The 12,448-nt window shown below is 49.7% G+C and overlaps 1 protein-coding gene across 1 annotated transcript in view; it reads right to left on the minus strand.

The window, feature by feature from the left end:
• The window catches only part of apc (APC regulator of WNT signaling pathway), a 144,102-nt gene that overhangs the window by 114,268 nt on the left and 17,386 nt on the right, over positions 1-12,448 (minus strand). Inside the window, exons 2-12 of the mRNA XM_079256877.1 lie at positions 7,440-7,595; positions 4,970-5,057; positions 4,362-4,584; positions 4,175-4,283; positions 3,947-4,060; positions 3,816-3,878; positions 3,694-3,738; positions 2,386-2,472; positions 2,143-2,320; positions 1,853-2,053; positions 1,379-1,474 (exon numbers count right to left, since the gene is read on the minus strand). Of these exons, the coding sequence (XP_079113003.1) occupies positions 1,379-1,474; positions 1,853-2,053; positions 2,143-2,320; positions 2,386-2,472; positions 3,694-3,738; positions 3,816-3,878; positions 3,947-4,060; positions 4,175-4,283; positions 4,362-4,584; positions 4,970-5,057; positions 7,440-7,574 (1,339 nt within the window). The 5' untranslated portion in view covers positions 7,575-7,595. The remainder of the gene's footprint in view (positions 1-1,378; positions 1,475-1,852; positions 2,054-2,142; positions 2,321-2,385; positions 2,473-3,693; positions 3,739-3,815; positions 3,879-3,946; positions 4,061-4,174; positions 4,284-4,361; positions 4,585-4,969; positions 5,058-7,439; positions 7,596-12,448) is intronic.

A 12,448-nucleotide genomic window follows, 5' to 3' on the forward strand; every position in this document is an offset into this window, starting at 1 on the left:
AGTCAGACCTACAGGAACCAGTCAGACCTACAGGAACCGGTCAGACCTACTGGAACCAGTCGGAACTACAGGAGCCAGTCGGAACTAAAGGAACCAGTCGGAACTAAAGGAACCAGTCAGACCTACAGGAACCAGTCAGACCTACAAGAACCAGTCAGACCTACAGGAACCAGTCAGACCTACAGGAACCAGTCAGACCTACAGGAACCAGTCAGAACTAAAGGAACCAGTCAGAACTACAGGAACCAGTCAGAACTACAGGAACCAGTCAGACCTACAGGAACCAGTCACAACTAAAGGAACCAGTCAGACCTACAGGAACCAGTCGGAACTAAAGGAACCAGTCAGACCTACAGGAACCAGTCGGAACTAAAGGAACTAGTCAGACCTACAGGAACCAGTCAGACCTACAGGAACCAGTCAGAACTAAAGGAACCAGTCAGAACTACAGGAACCAGTCAGAACTAAAGGAACCAGTCAGACCTACAGGAACCAGTCGGAACTAAAGGAACCAGTCAGACCTACAGGAACCAGTCAGAACTAAAGGAACCAGTCAGAACTAAAGGAACCAGTCAGACCTACAGGAACCAGTCAGAACTAAAGAAACCAGTCAGAACTAAAGGAACCAGTCAGAAACTAAAGGAACCAGTCAGACCTACAGGAACCAGTCAGACCTACAGGAACCAGTCAGAACTACAGGAACCAGTCAGAACTACAGGAACCAGTCAGACCTACAGGAACCAGTCACAACTAAAGGAACCAGTCAGACCTACAGGAACCAGTCAGACCTACAGGAACCAGTCAGACCTACAGGAACCAGTCGGAACTAAAGGAACCAGTCAGAACTACAGGAACCAGTCAGAACTAAAGGAACCAGTCAGAACTAAAGGAACCAGTTAGACCTACAGGAACCAGTCACAACTAAAGGAACCAGTTAGACCTACAGGAACCAGTCAGAATAAGAGGAACCAGTTAGAACTACAGGAACCAGTCAGAACAAGAGGAACCAGTTAGACCTACAGGAACCAGTCAGACCTACAGGAACCAGTCAGAACAAGAGGAACCAGTCAGAATAAGAGGAACCAGTCAGAACTAAAGGAACCAGTTAGACCTACAGGAACCAGTCAGAATAAGAGGAACCAGTCAGAACTAAAGGAACCAGTTAGACCTACAGGAACCAGTCAGAACAAGAGGAACCAGTTAGACCTACAGGAACCAGTCAGAACAAGAGGAACCAGTTACACCTACAGGAACCAGTCAGAACAAGAGGAACCAGGCAGACGTACTGGAACCAGTCAGAACAAGAGGAACCAGGCAGACGTACTGGAACCAGTCAGAACAAGAGGAACCAGGCAGACGTACTGGAACCAGTACTCACCGAGTTCGTTCATGGCATGTCGATGTTCCTCATCAAAGGACAACTTCATCAGGACGCAGACAGCCGGACAGATCTGGTGTTCCACCGGAGACGGCACTGCAACACACACACACACCGTCACATGCACTGCAACACACACACACACAGTTAGCAGGAGACATATTTCATATGCGACACGCTCGTGCCTCTTAACACGCTTGACCTAGACATACTTCCCTTCCCTACCACCACACCTGGACTCTCTTCCCTACCACCACACCTGGACTCTCTTCCCTACCACCACACCTGGACTCTCTTCCCTACCACCACACCTGGACTCTCTTCCCTTCTCTGGACATTTATCTTTAGTTCCAATATTGTACTTCAGTAGAAGTATTGCACAGGCTACAGCGGCACAAAGCACATCATCACATGCACGCCCCGACAGACGCCACAGCACCATCCGTGGACGTGGTCATGTGACAGCTGACTCACTGGGATTGTCCTCTTGGTCGACGCCCCTTTCGTGGTTCTCCTGCCAGCTCCAGCAAGCCTCGCAGTAATGGCGGACCTGCTCCAGCAGGTGCAGAACCCGGATCTCCCGCCGTCCCCGCTTGTCGTCCGGCTGACTGTGCACAATGTTGTGCAGTGCGGCAGACGCTCGTGCACGTGCTTCTTTACTGCCACGGGAGTTACCTGGGCGACCACATAGGTGTGAACACCATTACAAACATTTACTCTGGATGTGTTCAGCAACAGATGGTTACCTAGCAACAGATGGTTACCTAGTAACAGGGAGTCCTTGTCGTTGCCGTGCAGCAGCTGGATGAGCAGCGGCAGGCAGCCAGACTGACGCATGGCGATGCAGGAGTCCTGCGAGCTGGACATGGCGAGCAGCGTGCGGGACATGTCGTCCTTATCGTGCGTCCCGAGCATGGAGAGCAAGCTGTACACCATCTCCACCTGCAGGAGGCGACATAGTGGTCAGACGCCCTGACTGCCTCACCGCACACACCCTAAGTAGTTACCTTTGTTCCCAGGTGGCTGGTGATTCGCCGAGGCACAGAATAGCTCGTCTCATTGGCCGGCTCCTGGTCCAATCGGCTGTTGGCGCTCTGGAGAACAAAGATGGAATTTTAACCCATGAAGAAGAAAATCTCAGAGGCCAATGTAACCCACATAGTGCTGCGAGTATGTGTCGCTATAGTGCCGGATTGTCCTTGAACGCACCGTTTGTTCACATGACACTTTACGCATGCACGCACGGTGACGCTTGAGCCTGTCCGGCCAATCCGAGTTGCGGCAATTCTTCTTACACGCTGCTGGCGTCTTTCCCAGTAGGTGTGTGAGAAACATCAGAGGAGGCTGCAACACGTTGGTCCCGAGCAAACTAATTCAAACGCCATCAGGTGTTTCTTATGACTTATGACAGTCGTCATATATTTTAGACACGTCTATGCCCGCCGTGGGCGCTGTGAACGTCATTGCAGGCGGACCCCTACCTTGGTTTGGTGAGTCTGCCTGTTTGTGGCTGTGCCTACATTGGTGCATCCACTGCTGATGCTGACGCTGTCAGTTGAATGGTTTGATTTTGTGTTTTATGAATTCAGCAACATACTGTAACTGCATAGAGTGTTGCATTAATATGTTTTCTATTATTGTATGTGTTGCTTAAGTAACCTGAACAGATTTTGAAGTGATTTGAACTGTGTGCACCAAGTTAATGGAATTAGTGAAAATAACCAAGGGTTCATGAATCCTGATGATTAGTTTTGACTGATGATTGGCTTTGCTGTTTTGATGCAGGCCAGGTGTGCCCTGTCGGGTACAAGGAATTGGATGGTGAGCTAGAACAAGAGCCTGAACCGCTACCCGGATTGTCTCCTCTACAGTCTGGTAGGAGATTGTTGCAGCCAGCTGCTCCCATCGTTGTCCATTCAAACACATTATGCGCATTTGGACATTCAGCACTCATGGACTCAAAAAGAACTGATATATATATTTATACATATGGACAATTCTCATCTCTTTGAACTGCAAACCTTGACTTGGATAACTGGGAGCGAAGACAGCAAAACTGGCTGGATTGAATGAAATCTTATTTGTTGCAACCTTTTGAATAACCTGAACAGCTGTAAATATTATACATTGTGCCATGTCACTGTTAATAATCCACCTGTTATCCAAACTTATAACATTTGTCGCTGTTCACTGTATCCCCACCTCCTCCAGCAGTTACCTAGACTTCTGATTTAATTGCCCAGATTAATAGTCTACACTCTTACATAATAAGGTTGGCTACACCAACTAATGAGAGTAGGGAAGATGTGACCCACCTGAGTGGCGGCCAGTCCACTGCCTTCACCTGGAGCTCCATCCACCTGCAGAGACAGAGGAGAAGCGCTCAACACCTGCTCAGGCAGCAGCTCGCTCAGACGGAATGGACAGGTGAGCGTACCTGAAGGCGTGCTCCCAGTCTCAGAATGTCCTTCTCTATCTGCTGGATCCGAGACACCCGGGCCTGGAACAAACACAGCATCACGGTGTGATCGTTACCTGTGCAGGTAAACCCGAGCAGCCACCTCCTACCTGAGCCCTTCTCTCCATTTCCTGACAGGATCCCAGCTGCTCCTCCATGGCTGATCTGATCTGCCGGGCCTCAAACTCCAGCTGACGGCGGCTCATGTCCGTCTGCAGGGTGAACTGACACAGACACACCTGTCAACTCCCAGGATGCATTGCATTACCATGATGAACCTTCTCCAGGCCTGGAACACCTTCCTGGACTTTCCAGGTTCCCCTTTAAAAGCTTCTTACATTCTCTGTGAGTGGCAGACTATCGATCCTCTTGGTGAGGTTCTGCAGCTGAGCATAGTACCAGTCCTTCTCCTTCTCCTCCTTCTCCAGCTCGGCCAATAGGAGAGACCTGTCGGGGAGAAACAGCCAATCACACAGCAGAACCAGGTGGGCTGCCTGTCCCACCTGGACCGCCGCTGACAACTACCTTTCTTTCTCCAGCTCCTCCAAGCAGCGGTCATGGCTGTCTCTGCCTGCAGACGGCAGCCCTCTCCGGGGGAAGACGGTGGCCGCAGAGGGGGCGGGACCTCCGGACCCCCCGGCTGCTCCGGCAGAAGCTCCAGAGGAGGTGGAGGCTGAGCTGGAGGAGGACGACGGGGGCAGAGGAGGCCTCGTTCTGGGCTTAAACCCTCCAGGATCCAGGCTCATTTCTGCAGGGGAACCAGAGCAGCAGTTAGGACCTTCCCGGGAACGCCGCCGAGCGATGTGGAGGGAACGCCGCCGAGCGATGTGGAGGGACCGCCGCCGAGCGATGTGGAGGGACCGCCGCCGAGCGATGTGGAGGGACCGCCGCCGAGCGATGTGGAGGGACCGCCGCCGAGCGATGTGGAGGGAACGCCGCCGAGCGATGTGGAGGGACCCTTCAGAACAGGCCATGGCGCGACATCCTTCGTGCCGCGACGTCCTTCGTGCCGCGACGTCCTTCGTGCCGCGACGTCCTTCGTGCCGCGACGTCCTTCGTGCCGCGACGTCCTTCGTGCCGCGACGTCCTTCGTGCCGCGACGTCCTTCGTGCCGTGGTGTTTGGGTTATTTACCTTTCAGTCTTTCGATCAGCTCCAGCTGCGGCCCAGACGTCTCCCCGCTCTCTTCTTCTATGGTCCCCTGCAGCTGCTTCAGCACTTCCTGTTTGACAACAAAGGGAGCATACAGCGTGACATCACAGAGGATCATATGATGTTAGTGCGCTCCAAAACTAGAAACAAGCCGTTTAGTAAAGAAACGCTGCAGAACCGTCAGACTCACCACGATCAGTTTGCAGCGCTCAGACAGTGACATGGCGGAAACAACAGGAAACAGGAAACAGGAAACGGGAAGGGAGCGTGTCGGACAGGGAAGGACGGAACCAAACAACAGAAACACAGCTGGACCACCACACACACATCACATGACCAGAACCAGAACTTTCTGACAGGACAGCATGGAGGAAAGAAAGAGTCCTCACTCTGACAACTTTCCCTAGATCACACAAAGATCCTCTCACTGTGATGTCTCACTACATACTGCTTAGTTACTGGCTGGGGTCTGCTGTAGCAGCAACGGGGCGCCTGATTGGTCGACATTATACAGCAGGGGGAGGGGGGTAGAGACAGGGAGGGAGAGAGAGAGAGAGAGAGAGAGAGAGAGAGAGCGGGAAGGAGGTAGAGGGAGAAAGGAAGAAAGGAAGAAAGAGAGAGGGAGAGTGGGGGGGGGGACGCCCTCGGACCTGCCTTTGGACACGGCACTTGGACATGCCTTCAAACACGGCACTCAGACATGGCCCTCGGACATGCCTTCAAACACGGCCCTCGGACATGCCTTCAAACACGGCCCTCGGACACACCTTCGGACACGGCACTCGGACACACCTTCGGACACGGCACTCGGACACACCTTCGGACACGGCACTCGGACACTGCCTCATTCACTGCCCTCCGACAAGGTTCTCCGACATGCCTTCGGACACGGCACTGGGACACTGCCTCATTCACTGCCCTCCAACAAGGCCCTCCGACATGCCTTCGGACACGGCACTCGGACATGGCCCTCGGACAAGGCTCTCCAACATGCCTTCGGACACGGCCCTCGGACAAGGCCCTCGGACACGCCTTTGAACACGGCCCTAGGACAAGGCCCTCCGACATGCCTTCAGACACAGCCCTCGGACAAGGCCCTCGGACACGGCCTCATACACGGCCTTCGGACACGGCCCTCAGACACGGCCCTCGGACACGGCCTCATACATGGCCCTCCGACATGCCTTCGGACACGGCCCTCGGACAAGGACCTCGGACATGCTTTCAAACACGGCCCTTGAACATGCTGACAAACACGGTACTAAGACAAGGCCCTAGAAAAAGGCCCAAGGACAAGGCACTCGGACATGCCTTCGGACACGGCCCTTGAACATGCCTACGAACACGGTACTAAGACAAGGCCCTAGAACAAGGCCCAAGGACATGCCTTCGAAAACGGCCCTCGGACATGCCTTTGAAAACGGCCCTCGGACACGGCCCTAGGATAAGGCCCTGGAACAGGCCCTAGGACACCTCCCTCGGACATGCCTTCGGACACGGCCCTGGAACACGGCCCTTGGACACGGCCCTCGGACACGCCTCCGGACATGGCCCTCGGACACGCCTCCGGACACGGCCCTCAGACACGGCCCTCAGATATGCCTTCGGACACAGCCCTCAGACACGCCTTCAGTCACGGCCCTCGGACATGGCTTCGGACACGGCCCTCGGACACGGCCCTCGGATATGCCTTCAGTCATGGCCTTTGGTCCCCCCCTAGCACATGTCAGTCAACCACGCCCCCTAAATGCCTCCTCTCAGGAGCAGGAAGTGACTCCTCCTCAAACCCGGATCAGAGACCGCCTCCCTCCTCCTGAGCCTGCTAGCCAGAACAACCCGTCCTCCTCCCAGTCAGCTAGAAATGATAGTGAAAGACAGGAACAGCAGACGTTCCTCCTGATCCCATAGCCCACTTGATGTGGTCAGGAATCCCCTCCATGATGTCTCCCCCCACCCTGTCCAGCAGTCATGGTAACCACACCTCTGCTGGGTCCCAGTTTAGGGCCGATGTCCAGGAGCTGGGACCATCCAGCTACAGACCAGTGGCTCCTCAAAAATCCACCAGCATGGCACACCCACAGGTTGCCTGGCAACGCTCATGCCGAGCTGCCAGGACAGATGTAGAAACATCTGAAAGTCCAGTTAAACCAGTTCTGCTTCAGCAGGAAGACGTTTGCTGTGTCAGCCATCCCAGTCCAGGCTGGTTCAGTCAGCGTCCAATGTCCTGGTAACAGTCAGGCCCAGAACATGGATACCAGCCTGTTCCAGCCAAGAACCCCCCCAGGCCAGAGGAAGTGGTTCCGTAAGCGTCCATGTTTCCCTCTGCATCCCACTGAGCTCAGGAGCTCATCCCATACTCAGTAGGTTTGTAGTTCCATTCCCATCTGTCAGCCTGCAGGTCACCTTTCCGTGCTGTAAGGCGGGGTCGGGGGGTACATTGTGGAACACCCACCTTCATGTTGGAGGCCTCGGTCTCCAGCTTGTTCAGGTGGTCCGAGTTGTCCTGCAGCTCCTGCCTCAGGTTCGAGTTCTCCATCTTCAACACCTCCACCTGCCTCAGCAGCTGGTCGTAGGACACTGCCGCCATGTTGGAACACTGACCTCTGACCTGGAACACACAACCACACACAACCCTCAGCTGAAGCAGGACCAGTAAGCCGATCAACCACATGATCAATACCACAAGTTCTCCTGTCTGATACAGGGGAAGTCCTGCAGCCAATCACAGACCAAATGGTAAGTTATTGATCATCCATCCATCCATCTATCTGTCCATCCATCATCCCTCTATCCATCCATCCATGCATCTGTCCATCCATCCATCTATCTATCCATCCATCCATGCATCTGTCCATCCATCCATCATCCATCCATCTATCTATCCATCTATCTATCCATCCATCCATGCATCTGTCCATCCATCCATCATCCATCCATCTATCCATCCATCCATGCATCTGTCCATCCATCCATCATCCATCCATCTATCCATCCATGTCCATGGATGACGTTGCGGTAACGTATTGTGTCATTTCCCCGTTTCCGCTGCGGATTGCTACGAGCCGTTGGCTCCTTTAACTTCTTTCTAACTTCTATCTATTGTTAACCAACCACTCACTTTAGCACAATATCTTCCCAAACCACTGTTCTATATATTGCATTTATTTTTGGGATCTTTGGCTTTCTGTTTACTGACTTAAACAGCTCAAGCACTCGGTTTTAGCATGGCTGCTAGCTCTCTTCCCACACCCCGGTCCCCTGCCTTTTCTTGCTCGGTGTGTCTGATGTTTAGCTACTCCTCCGCCTCCTTTAGTGATAACGGTAGGTGTATTAAGTGTAGCAGCTTGGCAGCTTTGGAGGCGAGGCTCTGTGAGTTAGAAGCCCAGCTCCGCACTCAGTTAGGGAAGCAGTTAGTCAGCAAGCCCCCATTAGCCAGTGCGGAGCTACCAGCCAGGGCAGCTAGCCCACCTAGCCGTCCCTCAGCAGTTCCCGCGCAGCCGGGAGCCGAGGCGGGCTGGACGACGGTCAGGCGGAAGCGTAGCCCCAAACCAAAACCCACTGGCCACCACCGACCTGTTCACGTTTCTAACAGATTTTCCCCGCTCGGCGACACACCCGCTGAGGCAGAAACCCTGATTATAGGTAGTTCCATAGTCAGAAACGTGGCTCTAGAGACACCGGGGACCATAGTCAAATGCATTCCTGGGGCCAGAGCGGGCGACGTCGAATCGTATTTGAAACTGCTGGCTAAGGCTAAACGTAAATACCGTAAGATTGTAATTCACGTCGGCGGTAACGACACCCGGTTACGCCAATCGGAGGTCACTAAAATTAATGTTGCTTCGGTGTGTAACTTTGCCAAGAGCATGTCGGACTCCGTAGTTTTCTCTGGTCCCTTGCCAAATTTAATCAGCGATGACATGTTTAGCCGCATGTCATCCTTCAACCGCTGGTTGTCTAGGTGGTGTCCCGATAACAACGTGGGTTTTATAGATAATTGGAGCGCTTTTTGGGGAAAGCCTGGTCTTATTAGGAGAGATGGCATCCATCCCACGTTGGATGGAGCCGCTCTCTTATCTAGCAATATGGACTCTTTTATTAGTCAGCTAAATTGACAACTCAGGGTTGGGACCAGGAGGCAGAATTGTAGTCCTACACACTTTTCTGCAGCTTCCCACCTGCCGCCGCCCACCCAAAACCCCATTCCGACCTTATACAACTTCCCAGCAGTAAGAATTAAACAACACAAAAACACTTCTGGGGTTAATCGTGAAAACCTCATAAAAATAAAAATAGATCTAATAAAATCTGAAAATAAGACAATAAAGTGTGGCCTACTGAATATCAGATCCCTCCCAAATAAGTCTTTATTAGTCAATGACTTGATAGGTGATCACCACATTGATTTATTCTGTCTTACGGAAACCTGGTTACAGCAAGAGGATTATGTTAGTATTAATGAAGCTACGCCAGCTAACTATTTAAACTTTCACATTCCTAGAACTACAGGCAGAGGAGGAGGTGTTGCAGATATTTTTAAGTCAGAATTTTTAATTAATCCTAAGCACAAAACTAACTATAAATCCTTGGAATTCCTGACATTAAATTTATCTCATCCAAAATGGAATTGAGAGAAACCGCTCCTTTTAGCATTAGTGTATCGCCCACCTGGACCTTACTCCGAGTTTCTGACCGAATTCTCTGATCTCTTGTCTGAGTTAGTGCTGACTACTGATAAGGTCATTGTACTAGGTGATTTTAATATTCATGTTGACCATGAAAATGATAGTTTAAACATTTCCTTTAGCTCTATTCTAAACTCAATTGGGTTTTCACAAAATGTCAATGGAGCCACTCACTCTCATGGTCATACTCTTGATCTGGTTCTAACATCTGGTATTGAGACTGATAAGCTCAAAGTTTTTCCTCAAAACCCTGTCTTGTCCGACCACTTCTTATTAACCTTTGAATTCACTTTATTTGATTACTCACTGACCAAAAATAAATTCTACTATAGTAGATGTTTATCAGACAATAATAATACAAAATTTAAACAATCAATTGAATCAATTTTTTCACATCTACCATGTGTTAGCATGACTGAGAGTCCCCCTTTAAGCCTTACTCCTGCTCAGATTGATCAACATGCTGATACTATAACAGCTTCAATGCGTACAACCTTGGATAATGTTGCCCCCCTAAAGAAGAAGAAATTAGGTAAGATTATGAAGGCTCCCTGGTTTAATTCCCAGCTTCGAGCTCTAAAACAGGCATCAAGGCGTTTGGAAAACAGATGGCGATCATCAGGACTAGAGGAGTCTTGCTTAACCTGGAAAGAAAGTTTAATCGTATCCAAAAAAGCCTTACGTACGGCAAGAACAGCTTATTATTCATTATTGATAGAGGAAAACAAAAACAACCCTCGGTTTCTTTTCAGCACAGGCTTACTAGGAGCCGGAGCGCTGTGGAGCCATGTATTCCTTTCTCACTTAGCTGTGATGATTTCATGTATTTTTTCAGGAATAAAATTGACACTATTAGAGATCAAATTCACAATATTCTTCCTTCTACCTATAATGTTGAGCCTGTTGTGGTCTCCGAAGCATCCTTAGAACCAGGATCTGACTTGTGTCTAAATAGTTTCTGTCCTGTCCAACCCTCTGAATTAACTAAAATAATAGCTTCATCTAAACCATCCACCTGTATCTTAGACCCTCTCCCAACGAGCCTCTTTAAGGACATTTTCCCTTTAATTGATACATCACTACTAAGTCTTATCAATATGTCTTTAGTGACAGGATATGTACCACAATCATTTAAAACTGCTGTAATCAAGCCTTTACTTAAAAAGCAACCTCTGGATCCAGAGGTGATAGCAAATTATAGACCTATATCTAACCTCCCGTTTATGTCCAAAATTCTGGAGAAAATAGTTTCAGTTCAGCTACATGCCCACCTGAGCAGAAATAATTTATGCGAGGAGTTTCAGTCAGGATTTAGAGCTCATCATAGCACTGAGACAGCATTGGTGAAAGTTACTAATGACCTTCTTATGGCCTCAGACAAAGGACTTGTGTCCGTACTTATCTTGCTTGATCTTAGTGCTGCATTTGATACAGTCGATCATAACATTCTGTTACAGAGACTAGAACAGGTGATTGGAATTACAGCGTTAAGCTGGTTTAAATCATATTTATCTGATAGACTTCAGTTCGTTCATGTAAATGACAAGTCCTCCTCACAAACTACAGTAAGTCATGGAGTTCCTCAAGGTTCTGTACTTGGACCAATACTCTTCACGCTATATATGCTCCCTTTAGGCAAAATTATTAGACAGCATGGAATAAACTTTCATTGTTATGCAGATGATACTCAACTATACTTATCCTTTAAACCAGATGAAACAAATCAGCCCAATAGGCTACAAAATTGTCTCATAGACATAAAGACTTGGATGTCTAGAAATTTTCTCCTCTTAAACTCAGATAAGACTGAAGTAATTCTCGTTGGATCTGAAAAACTCAGAGCTAAATTTTCCAGTTTTGTAATGAACCTGGATGGCATTACTTTAGCTTCCAGTGCTACAGTGAGAAACCTTGGAGTAATATTTGACTCAGACCTGTCCTTTGGTCCACATATTAAGCAGGTTACTAAAACAGCCTTCTTTCATTTACGTAATATAGCCAAAATTAGGGACATTCTGTCTCAGAGTGATGCAGAAAAACTGGTTCACGCTTTTGTTACTTCGAGACTAGATTACTGTAACTCTCTATTACTGGGCTGTCCTAAATATGCCCTGAAAAGCCTTCAGCTGATCCAGAATTCTGCAGCCAGAGTCCTGACCAGAACCAGCAGGAGAGATCATATTTCTCCAGTTTTAGCCTCTCTTCATTGGCTGCCTGTTGAATCTAGAATAGAATTTAAAATCCTTCTCCTTACATATAAAGCCCTCCACAACCAGGCACCACTATATATCAAAGACCTCATTGTTCCTTATATACCAAGCAGAGTACTTCGTTCGCAGACTGCAGGCTTACTTGTGGTTCCTAGAGTCTCAAAGAGCCGAGCAGGAGGCAGAGCCTTTGGTTATCAGGCCCCTCTCTTATGGAATAAGCTCCCAGTTAGTGTTAGGGAAGCAGACACCCTCCCCACCTTTAAGACTAGGCTGAAGACTTATCTTTTTGATAAGTCCTATAGCTAGGGATGGTTAGCATCCCTTAGTTATGCTGCTATAGGTTTAGACTGCTGAGGGACATTTCCTGATACACTGAGCTTCTTTCTCTTTATCTCTCTCTTTTATCCCCCCCCCCCCCCCCCCCCCCAAATAACAGTGTTGCATCATTAACATGTATGTCTCCTGTCTCAGCAGGTCTCCCTGGCCGGGAGTAGCAGTTCCTGTTGTCTGTTGTCTTTCTGTCCTCTTCCCCCCACACAGCAGAGGCAGATGGCTGCCTGTCCTGA

Source organism: Telmatherina bonti (genome assembly GCF_933228915.1).
Source record: "Telmatherina bonti genome assembly, chromosome: 17".
Classification (NCBI taxonomy): domain Eukaryota; kingdom Metazoa; phylum Chordata; class Actinopteri; order Atheriniformes; family Telmatherinidae; genus Telmatherina; species Telmatherina bonti.